General features: G+C 49.0%; 1 protein-coding gene across 2 annotated transcripts in view; it reads left to right on the forward strand.

Annotated features, from left to right (window-relative positions):
- The window catches only part of COL27A1 (collagen type XXVII alpha 1 chain), a 160,065-nt gene that overhangs the window by 128,805 nt on the left and 10,650 nt on the right, over positions 1-20,610 (forward strand). For both annotated transcript variants that reach the window (XM_027809525.2, XM_027809526.2), the window contains 12 exons: positions 6,921-6,974; positions 7,093-7,200; positions 8,651-8,704; positions 9,012-9,065; positions 13,834-13,890; positions 14,040-14,093; positions 15,038-15,091; positions 16,535-16,588; positions 18,143-18,196; positions 18,272-18,379; positions 18,770-18,877; positions 20,353-20,460. In XM_027809525.2, the coding sequence (XP_027665326.1) occupies positions 6,921-6,974; positions 7,093-7,200; positions 8,651-8,704; positions 9,012-9,065; positions 13,834-13,890; positions 14,040-14,093; positions 15,038-15,091; positions 16,535-16,588; positions 18,143-18,196; positions 18,272-18,379; positions 18,770-18,877; positions 20,353-20,460 (867 nt within the window). The remainder of the gene's footprint in view (positions 1-6,920; positions 6,975-7,092; positions 7,201-8,650; positions 8,705-9,011; positions 9,066-13,833; positions 13,891-14,039; positions 14,094-15,037; positions 15,092-16,534; positions 16,589-18,142; positions 18,197-18,271; positions 18,380-18,769; positions 18,878-20,352; positions 20,461-20,610) is intronic.

The raw sequence follows: 20,610 nt of genomic DNA on the forward strand, positions 1-20,610 counted from the left end.
GTGTAACAGCCTTGGAGCATCATTGCTCACGTGGACCAGTATCCAGAAAAACCTGAAGCAGGTATTTGCTTCGCACCAAAAATCAAAGGCAAGTGAGGTTGTTGCTCAGGAATGCGGTCAGGCTGCTTGAGCTCTGCTTGGGATGGGGCGAGGGTCAGTGCCTCTCCAAGTGCTGTAGCTGCAGCCCACAGGCCCGTCTTCCTTCCCCTTCTAGAAGCCGTGTTGTCATCCCTGGGCAAATCTGCCCTTAGCTGCAATCAGTTTCTCCTTCTTTTGCTTTAATAATCAGTGCATCGCTGATATCCCCAGGTTCATTCAGCCTTTTCCGTGGAAACCTAGCCATCCCATTTTATGGAGAGATACATGCTGGATTTTGTTTGGGAGATTTTATTGCGGGGGGGTGGGGGTGGGGGTGTTCCCTTTTTTCCTTGTCTGCTATGCTGGTATCTGTGACTCAGCCCACCAAATCCATTGAAACTTTTGGAGCAGACCAGGGCTGCCTGTGAGCCCTGGGAATCCTGTGGGGAATCACAGAGCTCTCCCAGTCCTGGGGAGCCGCTGCCTGCAGCCGGGGTGCTCACCCTTGCAGCGAGTCAGCCAGCTCTGCCTGCTCTCTGCTGCTGGGGCAGGCAGGCTGATCCCAGCTGGTCTTCGTTTAGAGTTAATAGGAGTCAAAATGAGCCAGAATTTGAAATAAATCCCATTGACTTGGCACAGTTTCTTTCCTGACTCAGACGAAGGAGATGCACTTTTTGGGCAGTTACGCCGAGATTCCCCTCCTTATTGCAAGAGAGGATTTCATTCCCCTCCTCTTCCACAACCCCAGGGCATCTGTGTCCTTCAAAAGGAAGATATTAACCCTTCGTCTCTGGGGGAGGAAGAAAGGAGCACAAGCACTGCTGTCAGTGTAAATCAGAGCTATCCTGCCCAAGTGCTCCCGCTATTCCTTTCTTCCCAGTTGTCAGCTCCCAGCACTGGGAAGTCTTCGGAGCATTTTGGTGTCATTGAGTATGAAAGCTTCACAGCTCAGTGGGGATGTGAGGGCTTGCACTTTTCCCACACTTCCCACCCAAACATCAAGCTTTTTGGTGGCACTTTTTTCTCCTGTCTTCCTTAGAAATGAGGAAATAGGCACAAAGGAGGGGGGGGAAAGGTATTTTCCCAGAAACAGCAAATTAGAGGCAGTTCAGGGCTATCAGACTGAACCAGACCAGCTCAGAGCACACAGCACTACTCTGTACCTGATGCTCTTTGCTGCCTTACACTGGGACTACTTAGAAAAACCAGGTTAAATAGACCTCCTCGTCCACAAAATCAAAAGCGATGTATTTCAGAGCAACATCTGCATGCAGATAAGAATTTGCACTAAAGCAGAGAGGTTGGGATAAGAGATTTTGGGTTGGATTCCACATTTTAAGCTGAAGAACTCAGCTGAAAAGAAAGTCATAGTGCCGCTAGCTGTAGTCTTTCCATCTGAGATCTTTTTATAGGATTTCCCCATCACGCTTTTACTGCGGGTTCAGCCAGCCAGCTCTACCTGCACTCACCACTCGGGTTTCTGCAGGCAGGCCAAGAGCCCATTGCTTCCCAGCGATCCCATGAAGCCCTCTGAACCTCGCAGTACAATCAGGTCTTTCTTCCTGAGAACAGTTGAGTCTTTCTTCTTTCCCCAAACTCATTCAGGAGCTGCTGCCCTGTCTCCTCCCCTTCCAAACTACTGCTAGGCAGAGTGATTATGAAATGTGTTTCTTATAAATCTGAAACATTTATGTCTTCAAATGCCCAGCCCCAATAATCCCGCTAATTTCCTGAGTGCTTGTGAACTGTCCTCCATGGGGGGAGGCTTCTCTCGATCAAAGTTTATTAAGTAGGGGTTCTCATATGGAGACATTGCTGAGCAGTAGGAAATTATATGGGGCTTTTTCATTTCCCTTTAAATGAGCTCGCTGGCTGGGCCCTGAACAATATGGGCATGCTCGTCCTATGTTTCATGGTTCCTACCTTTATTGCTGCTTTAGCTTTTCTGCCCTTTCTACATCCAGTGCCTAAACTATCACCTTTTTTTTTCCCCATCACCATTGGCACTTTCTTTTCTTTACTCAGTAGCTGCCTCCTGGTTCTTCTGTTTCTTCCTGCCTCATTTTTGGTAGGGAGGAGACACCTCAACCCTTTTTGGTAGGGAGGAGACACCTCAACCCTTCACTCAATGATACCCAAAAAAGTAGAAAATACGCTTCTGCTCCACAATGGTCCCAAGTAATCCTGAGCCTGCCTGAGCTGGGCTTTGGGAAGCCATCTCGTCAGTACTGCGCCCTCGCAGAGCTTCCCTCCCGCACCGTGCTCTAAGTCTGCAAGCAAAGCCGGAGCGATCTATCCTCCGGAGTGCCAAGAGCCACCGTTCCCCTTGGGTCAAACTAGGACGGTGAGTCACATCGTGTAGCCGCTTCCCCGGATGCAGGGCACGTAACAGCATCCTGGCGGTGGGGAAGTTTCGGGTTTAACGCTGTTTGATGCTTGGCTCCGTTTAGGGCATATCTCTCCACAGTTCATTCAACTTCCTCCTTTTGTTGTTGTGGATGTTGTTGTCGTAACATAGATTGGAACTGTTGATGTCTTGAGAATTCAAAGCTGGGCTGCTCATCTCTTTGCTCCCAATAAACATTACTGCTGTGCCGTGCAAGAGACTCGACTTTGCTGCCAAGGCCAGCAGCAGCTGAAAGCCTTTTTTTACCTTGAAAATTAATCAATTTGCATTGGAAATTAAACCATCCCGCTTTTCCCTTAGGGGAATATCTAAGACCATACTAAAAAATATATTTGTAGAATTGTGTTCTTATCAAAGCTGGCAATGAAATTTAAAACTTGATTAGACCTAAGGTGATAAATTTTTTGCTTTCCTTGGATATTTTGGCATACCTGAAGGCATGTAACTTTGTAAAACCACTGCTTTCCACTGTCCCTGTTCACAAATACCATCACCTTCTGGAGGTGCTGCTATGCATCTGTCGTGAAGAGCACAGTATACAGAGAGAAATAATCCCACTCATAGAAAAAGCTTGGAAAGATCTGTTTTCTCAGCAAATGAGTAACCCAAAGCATACAACAAAATGTGTACAAATTCTGAGAGTAAAAGCAACAAATGTGTAGTGCCTTGGCACAGTAACCCAACTGGTTGGAACCCCACAAAAAGAACTTAGAATTAATTATTCTTATTTATAGACTTTTGTACATTTTCTGCCCTTCGTTGCTGTCTCTGCTAAAGAGAGTAAGAATACTAGGAACTTCATGTTGCAGTGACAGAGGTACCAAAAGATGCTAGATTCCTGATGTACATTGGAGACCCTGAATGAAGTTAGAATCTCACTGAAGTTTATTCTTATCCTTATTTTTTCCCCCCCTGTTCTGGCTCTGATTTTTCCATCCCTCAACAGATGAGTTAGAAGAATGGAGAGAAAAATGATCTGACCTTTTTTGAAGGCTGCCAGAGTTGTTGCTGGGCTTGTCGTTGCCTGTGTAACGTGTGGCATGTGAGAGTGCTGTGATTTCTGGGAACCGTGCAAACCCCACTGCGTATGTGCCCTGTGAACATCTGGGATTGCGACAAACAGCAACCACATCTGGAACATCACAACTAGAGATATCACATATCTGGGAACCCCAGACAAGTGTTGAACTGCCTCTGAATTCATCTGGGCAAAATTCCTGCGCCGTTGGAGAAAGCACATCCAGGAAAATCAGACATGTGGTAGGCTTCCCGCTCACCAGCAGAGCTCTGCTGGCCAAAGTCCTAGAAAGCGTGCTGGTAGAGCACAGAAATACCCTTTGCTGATAGAGCTTTCTCCGTTCGAGGAGCCGACTCAGGCTGTAAGATCCAAGCCACGTCTCTGCTGATGGCGTTGCCAGCGGTTTGACCCATTTATTTATACCAGCAAAGCTTTTAACCAGCAGACGAGAGCAAAGAGCTGTGAGGGAGGCTCAAAGGAAGATCTCCATGGCTTACTGCAAGTGACAGCTGGTCTCACTATCACTGACAAGAGCTGGAGATGCTGCCAAATTTTTTTTCTCCGGCAACGTAGAAGGAGCCACACCCCAGCTGGAGGACCCAGGAGAGCCTTCTGGAGTGGATGAACATCCCTCTCTATGAGGCCAATGCGTCATAAGGGGAAAACCCAGTACAGGGAGTTTACTGGAGCCCGTATCAGTGTTTGCACTCCATCACCAGGGAAAGGCAAGCTGAAAGAACCCAGATAAAATTGAGACCCTCTTTGAACATGGCACAGTCTTCTGTGGATCAGGTTTATTTTTGTGAGCAGGGCTTGGACCATCAAGGACCCCATCAAGTTGGGGTTCTGTTTTGGTTTTTTTTCCTCTCCCAAGTGACTTTTACCCAGTGTCTACTTCATGATTAGGGGTACAGGTATGAAGTTGAATGATGGCAGATTTTTAGGAGCAGTGTGGAAATTTTGTCTCTCAGATGGGAAGATTTAAGGCTTGAACCTGTCTTCTTAAAAAGCAAAGACATTTTCCAGTACAGGGCAGAAGCAAGTTTCAGTCACTGCTTCCAGGGGAGCTGTGTCTGGGTGCGGGGAACCAGGCTGTACTTCAGACTCTTCTGAAGTAGCTCTGAGATCCTCATGACCTCCCCCTGTGATCAGGGTCCCTCTGCCCTGCACAATAAAAGGGAACCATCAGTGCACTGGTGTCTGCATTTTTTACAGACAGTGTAACGCAGCATCCTGGGGATGGAAGTATTTGTTTCAAGAGCTGTTACAGCACCGCAGTTCAGGAGCATGTCTGAGTGTGCAAAGTTACTCTGCCAGAGAAGATCAAGGCCTTGGCCATCACTGGGGCCAGGAAGAGATTTAGCTTCAAACCGGCTTTCTCCCATTTGCAAGAAACATCTCTTGCCCGTGCTTCCAAAAGATCTTACTGCACAGCCGAGGGAGGCCAATGGAAAAACACTATGCAACTAATTAGAAATCCCAGTTGTTTTCTTACTTGTTCACATCTTGTGTTGACAAAAAACTTTTGTGAGTGATTCCACTATTCGCTTTCCAAATTTTCAAGCCACTAAGCATCATGGTCTTGCTGCAGAACAGAGTCTGTGAGCGTTATGGCTACTTCACTACACCCATCACAACCAATACATGCAGGGAAGTTGAGCAACCTGGTACCAGGTCCAGTGGTGAGCCAGCTGCGGAGCTGCGTGGGCATGGCCATCCCTCAGGCTGATGCTTTCCTTGGTGGGCATTTCTCTGTACTCATGACAAAAGTGTAAATCACGTGGGTAATGCTGGAGGCTTGGCACCCACAATTCATCTTGTATCGCAGCTGCTCAGCATCAGTGGGAAAATAATTCCAAAAGCAATCTCTTGGAAAGGCAGCAAAAACTAGCAAACAAAACCCCCGAGCAGTATGGAAGAGATGACAGAACGGGACTTGTGTACTCCTCGTCACAGACCTGTCCTTTAGGAAGCTCTAACAGTGTTGGCAAGGTAGGTTCTTGAAATGTTTGACTTAGATAAAATGGAGCTGTTCCCTTTGGGGAAGTGACGGACCGGCACAATTCTTTAGGGCTGTAAGTCTAAATTACTCCTTTGTGTCACAAGCAGGCACTTAGGAGGCCCAGGTTTCAGATCAGAGTTGGAAAACCCTCCGATACGGCTGCCTTTGTAAGTTGCTTTTGTTCAGCTGAGACTGCAGCATCAGTGGCGGTGACAATTACACCTTAACTGGGAGGCGGGAGAGCAGTGGGAGAGATGCCGTGCTGGTGTGGAGATGCTGTTGAAAAGCTTGTTGCAATTGCCAAAAAACATGAGTTATTTTCTTCGGTGATGCTTGTGCTTCTTTCTGTCAAATCTAAAATATGTTGTCTGCCTCACAGCCAACGGGGTCAAACACTGAAGAAATGAACTCCCTGGGCTCCCTGAGGAGGGTGTGCTATAATTAGCTGCTCATCACAGCTGATTGCTGCCATGTGCGTGCAAGGAGGGGTGGCAGGTTCTGCTGCCTGTGAGGCACCCACACTAGGTGTGCAAAGCCAGCCAGCATTTCCGTCTCTCCTTGCTGTGGGTCCCGCCTGAAGTTTTGCACCCCGCTCCGTTTCTAGACACCTGATCAGTATATTGCAGTTTCTATGTGCTGTGTGTTGCAGTAATAACAATACAAATAGAGGGAAGGGTTTTGCACTGTGAGCAGAAAGCTGTGTGTGGCAGGTAGATGGAAAATGAAAACATTTTACAAGGTAAAAACAAGGAGAATTGCTGTTGAGGCAATGGTCCCATTGCCAGTATCCTGAAACCCTGCAAAAAGCATTGATATCCAACCCAGCCGTAGCTGAGGGTGAAGGATACAGCTCTGTACAGCAGCCGTGCACAGCTGGCAGCTCTGTCTGCAGACCAGAGGAAACGCTTTGTGGGGGGCAGAGTGAATGCATTTTCCACATTTCAGCCCTTTCTGTAGCAGTGTCTGGGTAGGTGCCATTTTGCGGTTCAGCGGGTGCTGTCTTCAAGGAGCACTTCTGAAAACCCTCTTTTGCATCCCTGAGGACAGAAGGGCACATCAGATGAGAGTTCTCCATCACCCACCTATATTTGATGTGTGATCTGATGGTGAAGAACATCACCTTTCAGCCATGTAGCCCTATAGCCACGTGGGCACAGAGACCTTTCCACCGTTAAGCAATGGGATTTCCTTCTGCATGGGTTGAAGCAGCTCAAGAACAAACTCAGGCTGTGGTACTGTGAATCGTGGCCTTAACCTTGTGACTTCCCAGCCTCCTTGTTAGCTGCCACGGGAATAGCGTAGGATGGCTGAGGATGCTGTCAGGGTTGAGTGTACCAGGGAAGTGGCCTGGGAGTGGCTGGCTGGGATGGGACTGCTTTGCTTTCCCATTCCAACAGCTCTTTTTGCTCTCCTAGGGACCAGAAGGGAAACCAGGAAAACAGGGGGAAAAGGGCAAGCCTGGCCAGAAGGTAGGAACATCTGCTGATAACGTCTCCTCCTCTGGATCTCCCTTTCTTTGCTCATCTTTGATATTTATCTGTAGAAGTGGTTTTGTCCTACACTGATGCCGCTGCTTTTGTTCTGCAGGGCAGCAAGGGCTACCAGGGGCAGCTCGGCGAGACAGGATCTCCAGGGAAGGAGGGGCCAAAGGGAAACCAAGGCCCCAAAGGATCCCGAGGTACCCTGGGACCTATGGTGAGAAGAGCTCTGCGAAGGGTTGAACGCAACACACAGAAACGTGACTAGCAGTGGTGGACACAGGCCTGAGTGAAGCAGAGAGCCCAGCAGGGCTTCAGAGCACAGAAGTGCTGTGAGCTGGGTTTCACCAACCCGCAGGGTGAACCCTTGCGCAGTAGACCCTCTGTGGGGGTGGTTCTGGTGGTGCCCCGTGAACCCAGCTCACGTTGCATCGTGGCGGTTCTTCACCACTCCCCAGATGGGCTGGAATATCGGGGATTTTTCTTGAGAAGGGAGTGAGCTGATAAGCTATTTTTTACTAAGATCTTTCCCTTTGAGACTGCACACTCATAGCAAGAGCTGCTTCCAAGTCAAACTATGTTGTTATAAGGATCTCTGCCTTGGACTTCTGCCCTGTTTCTACACCCACTCTTGATCTACTTAACTAAAACACTTGCAGCAAGAAGAAATACAGCATGGGAAAGGGTTTGAGTTAGGGACTGAAGGTGAGGCTTGCAGGGAGAACAACAGCAGTATGGCGGAGAGGGAAGAAAGTTTATTTGCTTTAGGCACATGAGGCACTGGGACAGCGGCAGTGGTGAGTACCTCCTCACGCATTACAGGCTGGTAAGGAAACTAGATTTGGTAAACTTTGTGAAAAAGCAGGAGTTATTTATGAACAAGGAATCATGGTGATGTTTCAGAACAGTAGCAAATGAGTGATATGAGTGATGGAGTAATGGTTCTGCTCATAGTGTTTTCCTGCACTAAAAATTATGGCCTCCTTATATATCCTCCCTTCATATTCCTTAGCAAAGCCTCCATGGATTATTTCATAAGGAAGCGAAGCAACATCTGAGCAGCAGTCTATTGGACTGAACACGTCTCTGTCTTGTGGAAAGAGCTTTCTTCCACACTAAATGGGATTACATGGAAAGTTTGCGATTCACTTTAATCTGATGATCTGACTTTAAACCCTTTTGTTCTGTCTGCTAAAGGTGCAATAAACAGCTCTTGCAGTGCCCTCATCACAACCCAGAAAACTCCTGGCCTCCGAACCACCACCAAAAGTTTTCTTCCCAACAGTTTAGGATTAGGTCATGCATGAGAAGGGTCTTGCTGGTGGACTTCCTAGCACAAAGCTAATTCGGATATAAAAGCATCCAGAAGGGCAGATGAAGGGCACACACTATGCAGCCATTTCTGGTAGCAAATGTGAATGAGGTGGGGGACCTATTGCTACAGCCTGGCAAAGACATAGAAGGGACTCCTAGCATCACTCCCCATGTATGAGTGGGTGAAGCCAAGCAAGAGCACTTCAGATGGCCGCAGCAAAGCTCACCCGTGGCCAGGAGAACAGGTGGCTGCACTCCCGTGTGGAGCTGAGCTTTGCATAGTCCAGCGCATCCTCTTCTTAGGTCATACCCACAGGCTACTCTCATGGTGCTTTCTGTGCTTGCCTCTCCAGGGTGCTCCAGGAAGGATGGGTGCTCAAGGCGAGCCTGGCTTAAAGGGTTACCAGGTAAGGATTTCATTTTCATCCTCCAGCTCCTGTCTGTTCTCAAACGCAGGAAACCTGCCACCCCAGAATGCAAAATAGTTCTTAACCCATGATTTATTTCTGATCTTGAGTTCAGTTTAGTTCTCTAGTCTCTGTTTGCACCATCACAACTTCCCCAGATGTGTTTGGTTCAGCTCTGCCATGACCCACATGTCCCTCCAAAGCTGGGATGCACAACACAGGGCTTGCAAGATCTGGCAGCAAAACAGGGAGGACCTTCAGTCAGGCAGCTCTTTCCATCTCCTCATGTGCTGTCTGCTCTCCACAGGGGCATGCAGGACCACCAGGGCCAATTGGACCACCAGGGCCGAAGGGGGAAAAGGTAAGTTCACAGACTTTAGCCATGTCCTCTTCCATGGCATGGAGGCTGAGCTGAAGACTCTGTCCTGCTGCCGTAACACCCATGCGTCCGCACCCTCCTCCTCTGCCTGCGGTAGAGGCAACACCCCGACAGCAGGGCCACCTACACAGCTTGTGCTGCAGCCTTGCTGCTGCAGATCCGCACAGGACACCCACGCCACTAGCACGCGCTTTCCAAACACCACGTGCCCTTGCGCGGCTGGCTGAGCCAGCCAGCATGCGTTCTGGGGATGAGTTTTTCCTGCATCCGCAGAAATTCTGCTCAACCCCCAAGCCAGAAGAAATCAGGCTAGTAGCTTTCTGTGATGGAGCCAGAGCAACACCCTGCACAAACCAGCTTATCTTCAGCTGCCCATCTGTGCTTAAACCAGCTGATACTGTGTCGTAAGCAAGGCAGAGCTGGTCTCCTCTCTATTGCCCTCGCTCCATTTTCCTCATTGCCTGCCGCCCCCTTACCTTGCTCATCCCCCCCAGCCACTTGATGAGCTCCCTTGCTGCAGCTGGCCTGAGTCAGAGCCCTTTTCCCACAGTGGCTTTCCCCTTGTGTTTTTCCCTTTTTGCTGAGTCAGCACAGCCATAACCAGCTCAGGCTGGAGAAGTGACTCACGCTGTAATGGTTTCCTGTCGGAGCTGGCTGCGGGGCGCTGAGGGACAGCCCAGCTGGGCTGGCCGGACTTGCCGGAGCCCCTCGCGTGCCTGCAGCAGCGACGCTCCCTCCCTCCGTGCGGGAAGGGGAGCAATGGTAACTGGGACTGCTCGGGGAAGCGATGGTAATTGGGACTGGTCGGGGAAGCGATGGTAGTTGGGACTGGTCAGTCGTGGGGTCCTCATGAGGAGGAAAGGTGCACAAACTCCTTTCGCACATTTTCCACACCCCAGCACCAAGAGCGCGTTCGGCTTTCCCTCGGCACACGGTGCGATTGCAGCTGTACATGTGCAAGCCGGAGCTTCATGGCTTACAAAGGAGTTTGTGGAAGAGATCCCAAGGGCTCGTCTTTGCTGGGGCTGTGAATGTGTCCTTCCAGCTCAGGCTCCTGGGTGTCAGGACACCCTGTTCACGCTGCTGCCTGTGCTCTGCCCCCAGACCCCTTGCGCAGCAGTGGATCTTCGTGCTGATGGCCGGGAGTCCGTGAGGCAGGGTGAACCGTTCTGTTCCGCTAAGATATTCACAAGCCTCAGAAATTTTGCTTTGGGGATGAACAATGGTCATGCAGCTTTTTCTCTCATTTCCTGCTGCTGAAACGCATCCATGGAAGAACAGCTGGTGATGTTCCTGCTGCTCCACACCTCCATCGCTCCCTTGCTGAATTTCCTCTCCTCCCCCAGCATTTCTAACGCTGTCCCATCCGCTTCCTGAGCTGCACCGCTTGCTCTCCCAGACTTCAGCAGCATTCCTCCTCAGGTGCATTCTGCTGAGTGGCCGTGTGGGAAGTGGCAAGTGTTAACCAAGCACTGCCAGCCCAGGATAACAATGCCAGAGCTCACGACAAAGCACGTTGTCAGTTGAGTGCCTGGCCAGAAAGCTCCCATGGTTTCAGTAGCAAATGATCCCCAAATTATTAATCTAAAGTGCTCAGTGAAGCACTCTCCCCTTCACCAACAAAATACTCTTCTGCAAATGGACACTAGAAGAGCACTCCTCAGAAAAAACATGTATCTGGTGTCATCAGAGCACAGCAACGCTGATGATAAAATGAATAAACTGAAGCCTGACAAAGACACTAAAGCATCTAACGCATCCTGCTGAGAACAGGCAGGTCCATTAATGACCACTGACAGCCAGATCTCATGTCTTCCTGGAAGGTCATCAGGTCTGCTGGCAACTTGCTGGGGAGAGCTCTGTCTGAAGGAGGAGAGCACAGCGTGGCATGCTGAGCCTCCAGCACCGTTTCCTGCAGCATCCAGGTGCTCCATAAAAGTCTTGCATCTAAGTTTTCTTGTCCATTCTTCCTTCTTATCTCCTAAGAGTTGCCTGGATCCCAGCCTAAGGATAGATGGGTTCCTTCCCTCCAGACATCTGTAACTTTGCACACACATGTGAACATGAAAATGGAAGCCTGAATCTGAGAAGTGAAGAGGAAAAAGGGACCATGACTGCTCTGTGAGCTTCAAACAAAGTGGTAAACTTAGCTGTGCCAAAGGAGGATGTATAATGGTGGGGAAGGTCTTCCCTTTTCCAGAGAAGAAAGCGCCTTAGTGAGAGGCATGTATTGTGGAATCCAGCTCCCTTGTGCCATGCCAGCCAGCTACTCCGCCGCATTTAATACATTTACAGCTCCTCAAAGAGGCCTTGCTCAGAGCAGACGCCTGCACTTGGCAGCTGCTTAAAGCAGTCCAGATGGGATCCTTTTAAAAATTACAAACTGGTGTATCTCACTTTGGGAGAGGAGCCAACAACAACAAGCTTTCCCTTCTCCATGCATTTTCCATTTGTATCCCAACATGTTTACTTTGCTGCCCTTTACTCTAACTTTTTTTTCACTGCAACTTTCCAAAGCATTAGCGCAGACCTTTCATCTCCCTCTTGAGCAGTTGAGGCATCAGGAAGTCCTGGAGGAGCTCAGTCTCGCAGTCCTAGAGCTGACCAGGCTGCAGGATTTTCTCAGTCAGAAGACAAAGGACAAGGTAGGAATTAGACTCAAGAGATCACGAAGCCACAATTCAGCTTTGGGGAGAAAGTCTGTGAGTCTTGATGCTCTTCAAGGGTCTCCAGAATTATGAGCTTTCTTTGTGTTCATGGTGCTCATCACAGCTCCCAGATGGCAAGGTGTTCACATCGCATTTGGGAAGAAGCAATCGGTGCCAAGACTTCTGCATAGTAGCACGTATACTGGGATTTTTAATTTTTTTTCTCTGAGTCTTGAGAGAAGCGGTGGCTTTGTTTTCCTTCTAGCCTACATTCCTTTGATAGTGGCTAGAAAGCAAACCAGTTGCCAGATATTCTGCTGCTGACTTCAACCGGCAAGTTCAGTAGCACTGGAAACTGTTGGCAGAGCCTGTTAGGCATTGCTTTTCCTTCTCTCTACTCTGCTACCCAAATTTCTCCATCCATGTTGCTCAGTACTATGTTCTCAAGCCATCCTGGCACAGTTTCTCCCTATATATTTCTTCTACCGTAATACCTCCTCAAAACTCCAGGCAAGCATGCTGGAGTACCCCACCCAGCACACGATCTCTTAAAGGCAATAACCGGTGCGTACATATGAAATCCTGGTGACATTCATCCAACACGTCACAGCTGCAGAGAAAGAAAATGCCGCTGTCATCAAGCGTGTAATGAGAGGGGTGCGCTGAGCTCTTTGCTATCTGTCAAGGTTCACTGCAAGAGATTTTGCCAGATCCTAAGCCTCATTCCACCAAGCTGTGAACATCAATCCTAGTGCTCAGCTGTGAGAAGTCAGTGTGGGTCAGCGTGTCCCTCAGCAGTGGCACAGCCCAGATTCCAAGCCGTGACCCAGCTCCTACAGAAAAGAAGATACGGGCTCCACTCTCTGAGCTTTTTCACAGAGGGTTATTCACTGCTCCAGGTGTGCATTACCAGACATCACATACAAGCAAAGCACCCTAAATGCCTTCTGCCAGAGCCAGGATCACTGAGAAATTGCTGAAGCACCCTTACTGTCAGCAGCTGCAACTCAAACAGAAGATGAGAGTAGCCCAGAGAGAAAGTTAGACAGTCGTAAATACACCAGAAAGGGCTGACACAACCACTGAGAGTTACAGAAGTCTGTGGAAAACTTGGCTCTGCATAGCTATGGAGATTTGGATGTTCAAGGCTCTAGGTGAACCCCAAGCACTCCAAACACAGCAGCTCTGCTGTGCCAGAAGCCCCCCAGACCTCCTCTCTCCAGTAGCTGCAACATCAAAGGAGCTCTGAGGCATGTTCATCCTAAAGAGCCAGAGTGCCGGGGACTCAGAGATATGAAGTAGCCAAAAACTGGAGGAGCTGGAATGTAGCAATCCTCTATGGAGAGCAAAGAAACAGCCGCCTCTGAGCCGGACTCCAGAGAAAATAGGACACCATGACCCTAAGTGACTTATACAACAAAATTAAAAGAAATAGTGTCTGTGTTAAATCTTGAGGGATCTCTCTGTGGATGTTTTAGAGAGACCTCAGTTATAAACAGTTTGGGTGACGTTATCTGCCAGCCAAACCATGAGCTCTGAGCTCTTGCTGGGGAGCAAGTGGAGGGGCTCATGCAGTGAGTGTGCAAGGGGCTGACCCTGTCACCTGAGCAGCCTAAGAGAAGCCCACAATGGTGACACAACCAGGGAGCCCATCCAGACCACCCTGGTTCCCATGACAGCCTGGACAGCACTCAATGAGGGTGGGGAAGTCCTTGATGAAAGAGTTTGGTTTAACTGTCAGCAATAAAATTCAGAGGCAGAGAACCATTTCCCATGTTGTTGTAATTATGTGCTTCTTGCTTCGTTTTCAGAATTGCTGAAAATAACCCTTTGCACCTGGTTCCTTAGGGAGGATGGTTCGACCGGGCAGAAACAACCACTGTGAAAGCCATGTGAAGAGTCCGTGTAGTCTAGGTTATGAAAAGTAAAAAAAAAAAAACAAACAAAAAAAATTGTTTAGACTTTCTTTGGATGAAAAGTTAATAAGTCAACAGAGACTTTGACTTAGAGGCCCACAATATGGGAGGAGTGAACCGGGTCTGTACAGAAGCACCTGCCATATAGATGCTGCCTATATTAATAGTAGCATTTTTTTTTCACAGGGAGAACAAGGCGATGACGGGAAGGTAGAAGGACCACAGGGACCACCTGGAGACAGAGTAAGATGTTAAATCCCTTCCCTACTCAATCCTGGCCTGATTTTTGCAGGTGGATTAGTTGGGTTTCTTCCTTACTTGTGGAACATGCACAAGCCATTGCGATATTGCAGATTGCATTGTTTCCGTCCACCTTAACTCTTGTGTTGTAGGGCCCTGTTGGTGACAGAGGTGATCGAGGGGAGCCTGGAGACCCTGGTTATCCTGTAAGTATTTGCAATACATGATTCAGAAATGTTTGTCTTGAGGAAGTGCTTCCAACCTGCATCAGCCCGCAGAAGGTCCACCTTTTGCCCAGTAGTCACAATTCGTAACTCCCTGTTGTCCCTTGTCAGCCGCTGCACGTGGCCGTGTTTCAGTCGAGTAATTCAGGTAACTTTACCTGAAATGGTAAAAATTTTGCTGAAGGCAAATGTAGGTCCTGCAGGTCAGCACCTCACAAGGCCATGCACCTGCCTAAGCACACTAGACTGAAAATGAGCAGGACCATCTCATCAGAGATATCTGTGATTATCAAGAAAATACCTTGGGGAAGATGTGCACAAGAGTGGTCATGTCGATGCTGGACAAAAGTCAAGACTGATGTGCCCATGGCTGTAGACTTTCTTGGGAAGATCTCTGTTAACTTGGAGGTTTGGAAGCTTCCGAAATCTTACCGAGATTTCTCTCAAAAGCAACACCAGGGGTATGAACTGATCCCCTGTGCTCCTGATGCCCTCTGTGCGGGACAGCTCCAGCCAGCTGGTGCTGATCTGCAAAGGCTCTATGGACTCCTACCTCCATCCAAAAGCAGCTGGTCAGAGCGACCCCTTACAGGAATGTACAGAAGAGTTTAAATTCACCAGGGTAGCAGTGCTGCTGCCTGATTTCGTAGAACAGCAGTCTCCAACTGTTTGCTGACATTAGTGCTTGTACTTAGGGGTGCATTGGAGAGCCTTCTTTACTGCTTAGATGGTGATTAGCAGTTCCTCTTAGCTAGTTCTTTCCAATGAGAAATCATGGAGGACGCACAGTCCAACGTTTCTGTGTTAGCAGGATGCAGATATGTACACCTTCTCCTGCCCCGTACAGCATGTTGCATCCATTTTTGTTTCCCATTGCCACAAAAGTATCCAAGAACAAACATGTTCCCTCTGTTTTTTTATTTAAGGGTCAAGAAGGGCTTGATGGAGAAAGAGGAAAACCTGGACAGCAAGGCTTACCTGTAAGAGATACTGCTTCATTGTAAGCTACCCTATGTCACGTGCATGTGAAAAGGAGATGCAAAAGGGAGGGAAGGTAGGAAGGGCTGCAGTGAGGGGCGTGTGGTGGCTGTGAGACACAGCATTTCTGTAAGCCAGGCCCACGGAAGGGGCATTTGGGGCCACATGTTGAGACTAACAAGTGGGTGACGGAGCAGGGGGTGCTCCCAGAAGCCTGTCTCCAAAACTGTCTTTTCTGAACGGTCCAAGAGGGACTGGAAATCTCAGGTGATGGGTGGTGGGAGGTGACAGTGACAGTGAAAGGGTCTGCTTGGAAATGATACATTTGGCACACTGCTGGTGAGAGCTGGTCCTGCACAAGGTGAGAACGTATTATTCTGCCCGCATGGTGTTCCCTCTCAGACCAGTACATTTATGAAAAGCTCAATTAAATCAAAATTTAAGGGAAGGACTTTTTATTCCCTTGCTACCCATGGCAGCACCTAATTTGTGTGAGGGACTATTGCAAGTGTGAGTGCAGCAGCACATTAGACATGGTTTGTATTGAGAAATAAAGTTGAATCTATTCCCATTCTTTGTAGGGCTGCTGGGAAGAACAAATGCTATTTTGGGGTAAAGCCTTAGTGCTCTGTCTTACGGCCTAGAAATGGCTAGAGCCACTGCATTCCCCAGTAGATGCAGTTTATCCTGAGTGGTGGCAGCCCCTCAGATGTCACTAGTTTAGATGGAAGCGGGAGCTCTGGATTGTCTTTAGTAAGAGTCACTAGAAACACATGGCTCAGAAGCAAGCGGAGGAAGGAGAGCTCTGCAAGTGGGTCCTGGCTTACCTCTTCTTTGATGTTAGTCCAGAAGTTGCCCCTGACACAAATACACACAAGAAATCCCTGGATGGCCAGAAGAAAAGGACATGAGGGAGGACATGCATGATGCGGAGGAGACCACTAAGACAGCAGTGAAATATCCTCTCCACTTTACTCCTCCGTTGGCAGCTCTCTAATAGCTGACATCCAGGCGAAATAAGGAAGGGCTGCAGCGTGCAAGAGGGAGGTAGTACCAACACTGAAGATGCCATCCCTGTATAAACTCCTCACTCTGCACGTAGCTTCTGCAGTACCTTTCTCCAAATGGGCTCCTTCCTGCCCACTTCTCAGCACTGTTTTCCAGGCACCATCTGGGAGTTAGTGAATGATTTCCACGAATGCAAACACCACCCAAGTGAGGGGGTAGCATTGCTGCTTCCCCAGTTGACACCCTGTTAAATGCTCTCTGGAGACAGTTCCCTGCTCCTTTTTCCCCAGGGGCCCTGTCTGAGCACAGGCTGTTCCCCTGAATTGTTTCCATACAGTCAGCATTGTTAGGGCACAAAAAATGCTGTTCTTTGTACTTCGTGCAAGGTCCTGCCAGAAGAGAATTTCAAGCAGATTTCTCTTGCTTATGTTTTGTAGGGGGATCCTGGACCACCAGGCCAGCCAGGAGCAAAGGGATCCAAAGGTGATGTGGTAGGTTTCAGTAGGGTGGATTTCTAGTGTCCCAAGTTTAAAGAAAACGTCTAAGAGGACTCTCATGTTTTTCCCCAGCATGTGTGATTTGGCCTATGGTCTACGCCTTGAAAGGCTGTGGAGAACCTAGTGGGAGGGCTGTAAACATGTATGTGAGTGTCCAAGCCCAATAGTTTGTTGGCTTTGTGGAGCTGGAGAAGATCAAGAGAATTACAGCTCCAGTACGATGGGTGAATCTTGGGCAGGTCTTTAGTCACTGCCATGGGTTGTGTCCCTTTCCCGTATCCCTGTTTGTGGTGCCTCCAGCCACAGCTGGCTCGTCTGTCCCTAAGGAGGTCTGAGCCAGGCAAGTGTCTCTCTCTTTCACTTGAACTGTAAATTTTTCTGGCTTGAAACCTTCCAGATTTGGAGCCCATTTATCCATGCAGTTATGTTTCTTGGAAAAGTCCCTCTAACTTCTTGCCTTTATTGAGCAAGAAAACACAGTACACTTGGGTCCTTCAGGGTTTACTGGGGTATCTCATACCTACTCCTGCCTCCACATCTGGCTATAATGACAGCTTGCTAATTATTCTCACAGATCAAGGACATTATTTGCTAAAACATAAGCATGTGATCTCAATACTCAGCAAATTCTTGCACCCTTTTGGCAGATGTCAGGATTTTTAATCTGACGCTGCTGGGGTAATGCCAGAAGATAGTTTAACCTACAGTAGGCGTTCTTGGCAAAAAGTGCACCAGGTGATAAGATAAATAAACTCAACGCATCGATGGACAATGTGGAACTGCCTTTGGGTCTAATGAATAGCAGAGAAAGCACCCCCAGGAGCATTTCTTTCGTGTAGCTGGCCTGTCTGGTCCTCTGCAGATGGAGAAACAATGCACAGAAAATGCAGTGCTTCAATTTAAAAGTGCTTTAGTGCATGACCTCACTCAGAGAGCTCTGGTGAAGGTGATGAGGCTGAGTTTTCCATTCATTCTGCAGAAATTAATCCTTTTTACAGCTAATAAACCTCAGGAGTATTTCTTTTATGTCTTTATTCACAAAGCAGCATTGCAAATTTTAGACACAAGATAGCCTTTGCATTTCCATTAACTTTCCAAAATAGAGGGAACTACCTCGCAGAGAAAAGCTCTTTACTGAACGGCCTGCAGAAGAGTTGCTGGGTCCTTGGTTCAGCACGGTGCTGTCAATGAACTGACAGAGGATGCAGGTTTTAAGCATCTTGTTCTAATGTTTGCCAGTGCACTGAGTCCTCCCTTGAGTTCATCCTGCTTTATTTGTCCTCATCTGCTCTGTATTAGGAAAAATGTAGGTCCTTGCCTTCTAGCTATTCATTCCTGCCCTAGAACTCTCAAGACGTACGAAGAATCACTTGTAATAAAACCAAATAGCAGTTCATTCCCCTGTGTTGGAGCAACGTACTTTATAAATCTCCTTTTTAGAAAACTCTTCCCAACCACTATGCAAAAGCACACCCTGAAGTCAGGCTCCCAAGTGGAGTTGTGCTAGAACTGCTGCAATTTTTGATGTCTTTCTTTTTATACTTGCAGGGTCAAAAAGGAAAGCAAGGAGCACGGGGCAATGCAGGGAGCAGAGGCTCACCGGTAGGTAAAAATTCAGTTTTCTGCCCCAGGAAATGCTGTCCAGGAGCTCCATCACTAACACCTTTATGATTTTAGGGCATCCTTGGGCTACCAGGTCCTCGAGGAGTGGTGGGAAGGCAGGGTCAAGAGGGTGCCCCTGGAGTGGATGGAGTGCCGGGGAAGGATGGCGTGCCTGGGATGCTGGTGAGTTTGCAATTGTAACCTTGTAACATCAACAGCAAATGCAGCTTAGGAGCTGGAAAGCTAAAAGCACAAGAGAAACAGATCCAGTCCAGCTATAGATATTCCAGTTTACATGTACCCAGAGTGGATCATATACTCCTCTTCATATCTCACATGCACATAGAGGCAGCAGCTGCCTTTGCATGGCCGAGTTTGTAAATAAACCTGTGTTTCTAGCCTGACAGATACTTGCATGCACTGACTTCTCTATGCATCGCCGCAAATGCACCCATGCCCAGATGCACGGTGCTTGCGGAGGGCAGAATCACACCACTCCCCTGTCACCTCAGAGGCTTTGCAGAGGTGGAAAAAACATCTTGTTTCATAAACTATTTTGGGTTTCTTTTCTAGGGAGAGCAGGGTGATGATGGGGAAGAAGGTGTGACAGGGATGCCAGGCAAAAGAGGGAACCCTGGCATACCAGGACTCCCTGGGGCCCAGGGACCACCAGGATTCAAGGTGGGTTTCTGACTCCCTAAGATACTGCTACGCGCAAACCAGTCTGTGAGCCTGTTGTCTCTAGAGCTTGATTCTCCAAGGTCTAATAAAGTCTCAACTCCTGTTGCCGTCTTTCACATAGCAAGAGGCTCAGTAGATCTTTCTCTCCACCCATCCATCCAATCCATCCATCCATCCTTTTCCACAAGGTTCACAGCAGCTGAGTGTCCCAGAGACCTTCCTCCTTTGTCAAAGGTCACTGAGCTCAGAAGCCTACAGATACACGTACCCACACTATGAACACTAACCTTCTTTCATTAGAAACCTGGCTACAATACCATGGTCTTGGAGAAGTTGCAAAGGAACTGTAGGATGTCCGGGATGGATGGCTCCGTGGGCAATCCAGGTGTCCTCTAGCTGCTGCTCTGCGAGGCCTGAACTGCTGAAGGGAAATTTGTGCTGCTTGGTTTTTAGCAGATATATTTACAGGTTTGGATTGGCTGGAACCGGTATGGGCTTGGACATCGCTCTGGGTGGAAGCCGGGACAGTCTGCTTTAGTGACCCTGAGGTTTCTTCCTGGTCCTTGCCCTGGTCCAGGCTGGCCGCAGGATCTGAACTGGGCCAACAGCAATTCAGCCGCTTGTAGAAAGACTCTGTAAATAGGAAGACTCCAGCTGGGTTTGGAGGGGTGATCGGCTCAGATGTAAATCACGCCTCCCGCAGCACATCGTCCTTAAACTGTCACTTGCTGCCCTCCAGCTGCCTCGGTCAGAATAACAGGCTGCCACCAGGCATGGCGGAAGGACCCTCGTGTCACTGTGACAGGCTTGTTCCCTGCCTCCAGGGAAATGTGCCCCTTTCCCAGCTGCTCTGCCATCCCAGGCTCTCGCCTTCTTTGCTCCTCTCTCCCAGTCTGCCCCAGATGGAGCAGCTGGGGCTTGTGCTGCTCCCAGCGCTGGGCAGCGGGAAGGAGGTGGGGAGCAAAGCGTGGTGGTGGCTCTCGGAACCCCTCTCCTGTCCGGGGGCTGCGGTGTTGGTGCTGGGGAAAATGTTGGCTTTGCAGCCTCTGGATTCAAGTCCTCCCGCTGAAGGCTTGGCATGTCTTCAGCATTTTAGATGGATTAATTATCAATTGCTAGCCTGCTGGGGGAAGAGATGATGGGAAACTGCAGGGCAGGACAGACAGCACACGGAAGCACAGACAGAAGCGTTTCACCCCCTCGCTGTCCTTGGCCCCGATGCAGGCAGTACAGCTCTGCTGAAGCTCCTGCTCTGCGTCAAGCTCTGGAGGGGACCTAGCCGTGCCCATCGCTGGTCTCACACTGTGCATCCTGCAACAATCCGCCTTAGCGGACCTGAGGCGTCTCCTGATGAAACCGCATTCCTTATCCCAATGAACCACCCTTTTCCAGCTTTCCATCTATGGCTGTTTCGGCTGAGTGTTGTTATATTTAGCTCCTGTTCTTTGGAATTACTTGAATTCTGTTATTTTTAGGGTGAAAGAGGATTGCCTGGACAGAGTGGCCAAACAGGGAAGCGAGGATCATCGGGAGGAACGGGCCTTCCAGGGAGCCCTGGCGAGCCGGGACCCAAAGGACAGCCGGTTAGTGATGGACCGGGCTGGCCAGACCTGACTCCAAGCTGTCTCCTGAAGGAGGGGGTGCAGATCCACAGGCTGGGGTAGCAGGGTGAACCCTGGGAGGGTCTTTTACAGGGGAGCCCATAACTAGCTTGTGTGTGAGTGCACAGCTCT

This window comes from Falco cherrug, chromosome 9, assembly GCF_023634085.1.
Source record: "Falco cherrug isolate bFalChe1 chromosome 9, bFalChe1.pri, whole genome shotgun sequence".
In the NCBI taxonomy this organism is placed as follows: domain Eukaryota; kingdom Metazoa; phylum Chordata; class Aves; order Falconiformes; family Falconidae; genus Falco; species Falco cherrug.